General features: G+C 41.1%; 1 protein-coding gene across 1 annotated transcript in view; it reads left to right on the top strand.

The window, feature by feature from the left end:
* Positions 1-7,486, top strand: part of LOC106536038 (protein enabled homolog) — a gene marked incomplete at its 5' end in the record, with an annotated part of 21,163 nt that overhangs the window by 12,519 nt on the left and 1,158 nt on the right. Inside the window, 1 exon segment of the mRNA XM_014033207.1 lies at positions 6,801-6,873. Coding sequence (XP_013888661.1) covers positions 6,801-6,873 — 73 coding nt within the window.

Here is a 7,486-nt window from a genome sequence, read left to right as displayed (position 1 = left end):
AACCTGTCGCTGCTTTCTTCTTGCAGGTTCAGAAAGCATTTCTCTGTAATTCTGGCCATTCAATGTCATCTAAGATCTGAATCCTTCCTGAGAGATTTTTTGGTCTGGCACAAACAGAGTTCCATACAGCTTCACCCTCAGAAGCAGCTTCCATCTCCTCTCCATGTTGATCTCTCCTCTCAGCCTTCTCACCCATTTTAACATATGTTGAGTTCTCCAAAGCATTCATCTCTTCCAAAYGATRAATCTTGAGCTCCAACACTGTCACCTTTTGGAGAAGCTGGCAGAAATCCTCTTTGGAAAAGTAAGGAGGCATCTTGAAGCTTTTCTGTACTCACTCTCAGCAGATGGTGTTTCAAAAATCTTCTCAGGTTCTTCAACAGCAAACAATAAAAATTCAATGTCTTTTTTTTAATTTAAGATAGTCCATCATGATCGTCACCAGCATATCTCTGTTGTTAAAACAATTTACCATAAAAAGGTTCTTTTCATCCAGCTGGAGTCACGGTCCTGAGCAGTCCAGTCCTTGCTCACTCATATCAGTCCACCTGCAATGTGGCCTTGGTCCGTCGATCTCCTAGTGGTCTCTGCGACAACGCCAAAAACTGTGGTGGCACAATTTACCAAGAATACAGAAACACATTGGAATAAATGCACAGAAAGTCTGCGTGTATGGTCGTCAGGTGATTTAATTCTGAGCAACAGCATAGCAGAGGTCAATCAGGAAGTCTGTCGTGTTGTGGCTAGCTCTAAAGCGGAGAGCGGCCAAATAATATAACATCATGTGACATGCTTACAACCAATCACAGATCGCCAACTGTAACCACCTAACCAGTGACAGGGCTCTCAGCCCAGAAGCTACCTTATCAAAATAAAAGAGGTCATGCATTGCTGGAGTCTTGAAGTCTGGCCCGATAGAGTAAAACAGCCAAAACTAGTTATCATAAGATATGATTACTGGACAGTGTCAAGGTAGAACAGATATAAATAATTAGTCCATAACACATTCAATTACGGAAACATGTTGGTGTTTTATCTATAAAAATGAATGTTTTATTATGAAGAAATGCCAGGCAGATTGGTATCCCCCCTCTGGTGGTGAAATATCATTTCCTGAATACCAACCCACATAGATAACTCTGCACCCTAAATTGCATATTGGACCATGAAATAAAACTACATAAAATGGTAAAACGGCAAGAAATAAAAGGGGAGTTCAAAATAAAAGTCCCTAAAATATGTAAAGTAGTTTTACAAAATAAGTGTCACAAAAAACTACAATATGTAATAAATAAATAAATAAATACATAAATAAATAAATACATTAATTAATTATTAGTCATGCTAAAAATGTATTATAGTTTTATTGATTTTGTTTTATTTCACAGGGACATTTATTAATTTGATGGAATATTTATTAATACTTTATTAATTACATTTATTTATTTATTTCATTTTGAATGAAATGGCTCTCCATAGTCATCAGCCTGTGGTGTTTGCTGATAAAAAATCTAAGACAACAAAATGACTCTTGAAGTAAAATAGGTGAACATTAGATTGTTAAAGCTGGATCTACAGATAACAGGACAGGAATGGTTGTGAGCTTGTGGATATGTTTGTGTTTTGTGTCTGTTTCCCTACAGAGCTGCTGTCATTAACACATGTGAGAGCAGACTGTAACACAATCACAACCTCAGGCAGTGGAAGATGGAGACCAGAGTTACTGAGCTGAAATTACAGGAGCAGCCATTGACTTCCTGTGGAGTCATCTTCATTTCAGTGTTTTTATTCAGACTAATGAAGGAAGAAACCATCAAGATAGTACAGATGACCAATTTAATAATGATGGTGATTACAAAGCTAAATGTGGTTGCCTGAAATTGTAAAATTAGTTGTTGTTTTTCTTCTTTCTTTTTATTTTTTGCCAAATGTTCTTTCAGGTTATGTCCTTAAGGTTTGGTTTCCATGGTTTGCATCCACTTCATTTATGTTGCAAATGTAGTATTTTATTTACTTAGTAACTGTTTATTGACATATTGTCCTTCTGACATTTTGTTTTAGTCAAATAAAATTCAAGAAATACATGTACATAAAACTAGTCGTAAAAAAAATCTGAAACATGATCTGTTAGACTAATAACATATTAAAGACCACTACTTAAATTTATTACAGTAAGTCAAAGTAATTACAGTAGTTTAGGATGGTATTCAGATTTCCTTTCCTTCTCGTTATTTGATTATGTTGAAGCCTGTTTTGTTTCTAAATAACGTAGTTCTCTCTTGATGAATAAAATGACACCTCGAGGATCCAGCCTAGAGTCTTTCAAGGTTTGGTGTAACAAGTTTTGCACACCTGGGTTTTTGCAGATCCCTTTGGGCCAGGCTTTTAGGTAGGGTATTGGAAGATGTTGTTGATACTTTAAGCCAGCCCTCTTAGGAATCTCTCGGACACTTGTCAACCACCCCATTTCAAAAATTACCGACCCAAATGGCCGAACGGAAACGACCCCACCCAGGCCGAACCAAAGCGCCTGAAAACCCGGGACCCACTCAAGGGGGAGCGCGCTGACGGCCTTTCTGGCCCCCATGGTTCGCCCGTGAAAAATTATTGAAATTTCGGCAAATTGTTCCTAATTGTCTTAGTACCCCAAAAAGGCCACCAAGTGGAGCATTATGGTTCTCCAATGTCCCGATGGCCACTTGGTCACAATGTAATAACAAATGACGTGATTGTTCCCGTGTGTCCAGTTCATATGTTCCACTTGTTCCCAAATGCCCCGAGGAACCAGAGGCATGGACCTTCAATGTCTCGATTGTTCTCATGTGTCCAAAGGAAGACCGGGGCCTGGCCCTTCACTGTCCCAATTGTTCTAAAGCTTCCCAAGAGGCCTGGGGCCTGGCCCTCAAGCGTCCCAATTGGTCCCCCATGTCCTGAGGAAGCCAGGGGTAGGGTTCCTTGATGTCCAGATTGTTCCCCCGTGTCCTATTGAACCAGATTTGAGGTTCTCCAATGTCCCAAATGTGCCCCAGTGTCCCCCAACTGCCAAGTGCCCCATGCTTTTGATTGCCATATGTCCCAATGGCCAAACAGCCTAAGGCGGCTGACTTAAGTGTCCCAAATGTGCCCCAGTGTCCTGGGTCAATCATCCTCAGGGGAGCTTGCCCAGTGTCCCTTCGGTTCAGGGTCATATCTATAGAATAGTGTGGTCCAGCAGTCTCCTCTGTGGCCTGCTGTGACTTCAGAATCACAGTTGGAAGTACAACAGGTTGCAAAGCCTCTTCTGTGCCTTAAGTCACCATGGTTACCTGAAAAAAAAACATCCCCCAAAGCCTCAACACTCTAAATGTTGAAAGAATGTACCAGATCTGTACCAGATCAGTCGACAGTTCTGGTTGTCCTTCTGAAACTGAGATCCATCTTCACACAGGATCTCTGAAGCTTGGTCACAACCACCAGGTTTTTGGCCTCCTCTCTCACTCAGGCTCCTCTCCCTGGATTACTCAGTGTGGCTGAGACACCAGCTGAACACCAGCTTCTTACCTCTGAGCTCTGTGGGCATATCCTTTGACCTTAGGACCTCATTTTTGCTTCGATACAGTATGCATTACCAGATGAAAAGATTTCTATATAGAAGTGTGTTTTTAAACCCTCTTCTGTCAGTTTCATTTGCTACAGGTGGACACCAGTCAAAGTGTAGAAACATCTACTGCATTATTAACCCTCTACACTTTTACAGGGGTTAGACAATGAAAGTGAAACCCCTGGTTTTAGACCAGAACATCTCTTTCAGACAGCTTCCTGTTGTGTCCACAGTTAATCCTGTTGGATGTGGTTGGTCCTTCTTGGTGGTATGCTGACATTATCCTGGATACTGTGGCTCTTGATACATCACAAAGACTTGCTGTCTTGGTCACAGATGCTCCAACAAGACGTGCACCAACAATTTGTCCTCTTTTGAACTCTGGTGTGTCACCATAATGTTGTGTACATTGTAATATTTAGAGCCAAACTGTGCTCTTACCCTGCTAATTGAACCTTCACACTCTGCTCTTACTGGTGCAATGTGCAGTTAATGAAGACTGACCACCAGGCTGGTCCAGTTTAACCATGAAACCTCCCACACTAACATGACAGCTGTTTCACTTTCATTGTCTGACCTCTGTACATCACAGTTTGACTACATGAATGTATATAGTGTTTGTCACATCAATGGTGTTGAATCTGTGAATGTTTCAGTCCACCTCATCAGGACATCTAGTGAGTCACAAGTTTACTGAACTCCTGGTGAAGTGAGACATTGGCACCATCATAAATGTACACATTAGGGTATTTACACAAGTTGAGAAAACAGAACAAACTGAACAAACAGCATCATGCAAAAGGGTTTAATATTCACTAATTTAGGGATCTTTCACATCTGTTATTTATGAGAAATAGTTGTTTTAAAAGGATTAAAAAAACAATCAGACTCTAGTTTGACTAGCCTTTAGCTTTTAGCCTTCAATGTAACCTTTCTCCATCTGCTTCATGACTGATGTCACAGCTGATAATGTACTAACTACTGATAACTGTTAGAACGTGACTTTAAAGTTGACTGAACTCACTTCAAGACAAACACCTGCCAGTGAGCTTCAATCATGGGTAGAGTTTAAATCCTTTGTTTTGAATCAATGAGTTTTATTCACAATAAAGGAAAAATATATTTTCTGTGATGAGCTCTGTGTAGCAAGAGAAGAAACCTCTTGTTGCTCATTTCTCTCATTAACCCTCCTCCTGCTGCCAACAACAGCAAGGTCTGAGTAATTAACATGTTAGTTTATAGTTGTTTGCTTGGCTGCATCCCAGATCCGGATCATTCAGTCTTTCTGCCCAGCTGTCTGTCACCACAGAAGAGTTGTTTTAAAACATTATAGAAAATCGGTCCATTCCGTTACATTAGACACCTGGAGGTGCACTGCCTGTCCCGTCCATCTGTGACATCGTGGACAAGCTAACATTAGCAACAGATCATGAGATCTTACATGAGACATGTTTTCTTCTTTTAGTACATCTGTAACACACCGTTTCTGGCGTTTTGTGTAATGTTCAATAGTTTATATGCATTATAATATTATTTTTAAGAATAAATTACAAACTTTTTATTATTTTTTAACATAGTTTGCTTTACTCAGGGTTATTACACAGTATCTACTAAAACATATAAAAACAGACAGTAGTACAGATGTTTGCTCTCTCTGGTTGTGGACGCAGTAGCTGCAATGAATCACCAGTCATGTGACCAGTGAACACTCTAGTTGTCTTATAGACTTCTGATCAAAGTTTTAAGACCAGTTTTAAAAATAGCAGGAATTCACATTTTGCACTGTTGGATCGTGAGAAGGTTCTGAGTAAAGTTTTAAAATGCAAAAAGAAGAAATGGGAGTGAGAAAATTTTTATCTCATAGTTACAGCATGTAAATGTGCAAAAAAACAGGAAATAATGGCTTAGCTGTTGATGTATAAAAAGAAGAGCAGGAGGGGGAGGCTGTAAGAAATACCATGTGGCAGTTCAACGTGCACAGGTTTACAGAAAACAGTCAGATATTCATGCTTGGATCCCGAGTGCAGTTTGTCTATGTATCTTAATTATTAATGCCTGTAGACAGTCAGGACACAGACAGAATACAGTCAGGACACAGACTGAATACAGTCAGGACACAGACAGAATACAGTCAGGACACAGACAGAATACAGTCAGGACACAGACAGGATACAGTCAGGACACAGACAGAATACAGTCAGGACACAGACAAAATACAGTCAGGACACAGACAGAATACATTCAGGACACAGACAGAATACAGTCAGGACACAGACAGGATACAGTCAGGACACAGACAGAATACAGTCAGGACAGAGGATACAGTTAAGACACAGTCAGGATACACGTAGGACACAGACAGGATACACTTAGGACACCTCCACCCCACCCGTGTGTGATTAGTACTGATTTTTTGTGCAAATTACGATTGTTGATGCTCATCATACATGTAACCGTATGAATGGGTTGACATGTGGACTGTTGAGTCCCGGGCTGGTTGGAGCAGCGCTGTGCGTACAGAGATTCAGCTGCTGCCATCTCTGCCCCTCAGTCAGGTCACAGGTCTCTGTGTTGTTGTGCTCATGAACACACGGTGTTCCGGTGGAAATGCTGTGAGCTGCCTTTAGAAATATAATATATATAGAATGAGACGTAATCCTCGGTGGAAAATAGTCCAGGAAATGCTGAGGGCTTTCCTGGGAGGTGTTCACCTGAGCTGAGTGAAGTTGACCACCCACCCACAGAAAAGGAAAAAAGGCAGCACTGTCAGTCAGATGGCACGACCCGCCCTGCTCTGTTCTGATTGGGTAAAACATTGACTGTGGTTCTCTTTATTGGGTGAAAGAACCGTCAGTTTAATCCCTAGATGGCTTTAACAAGTTTTTTTTCCTCCCGTTCATTTTTACAATGACGAACACCCGGGGTGGAAAACTTTAATCGAGGTCTTTTTTTCTTGGTTGTCCACTGGACAACCAGGTTGCGGGATCTTGTTGTCTGAAATGAAAATGTGTTGTATTGGACAACCTAAACAATGGTTGTGTCATCCCTTGTTTTACGCTGATTTGAAAAAAACCCTGTCATTCTGAAGGTTTGGCGGAGAGCAGGAGTAGAGTAAGTCCGACGTGGGCTTTACTGTGCATGAATGCCTTTTGACATGGGACTTTTTTTACCTTTCTATGAAGATGACTAACAGGAGTCTCTTGTGTTTTGCTGTCCACAGGCCCCACGCTGCCCCGACAGAGCCAGCAGGTTCAAAATGGCCCCACGCAAGAGGAGATGGACCTCCAGAGAAGGTAAGAAGCATGTTCTAGTGAACACAGACAAAGTCATTTGGTAATTTTAAACAAAACATTTACAGCTAAAATGTGGCATGCATATAACACTCACCAACCACTTTATTAGATACACCAGTCCAACTGCTTATTACCACAAATGTTGAATCAGCCAATCACATGGCAGCAACTCAATGCATTTAGGCATGTAGACATGACCAAGATGATCTGCTGCAGTTCAAACCAGCATCAGAATGGAGGAGAAAGGTGATTTAAGTAACTGAACGTGGCATGGTTGTTGGTGCCAGATGGGCTGGTCTGAATATTTCAGAAACTGCTGATCTACTGGGATTTTCACCCACAACCATCTCTAGGGTTTACAGAGAATGGTCTGAAAAAGAAAAAACATCCAGTGAGCGGCAGTCCTGTGGGCGGAAATGTCATGTTGATGTCAGAGGTCAGAGGAGAATGGGCAGACTGGTTTGAGCTGATAGAACAGCAATAGTAACTCAAATAACCACTGGTTACAACTGAGGTCTGCAGAAGATCATCTCTGAACGCACAACACATCTCTGAACACACAACACATCTCTGAACACACAACACATCTCTGAACACACAACACATCTCTGAA

Source organism: Austrofundulus limnaeus, unplaced genomic scaffold (assembly GCF_001266775.1).
Source record: "Austrofundulus limnaeus strain Quisiro unplaced genomic scaffold, Austrofundulus_limnaeus-1.0 Scaffold1662, whole genome shotgun sequence".
NCBI lineage: Eukaryota > Metazoa > Chordata > Actinopteri > Cyprinodontiformes > Rivulidae > Austrofundulus > Austrofundulus limnaeus.
Note: the sequence above shows the minus strand (reverse complement) of the source record. Positions and strands in the feature narration are given on the sequence as shown.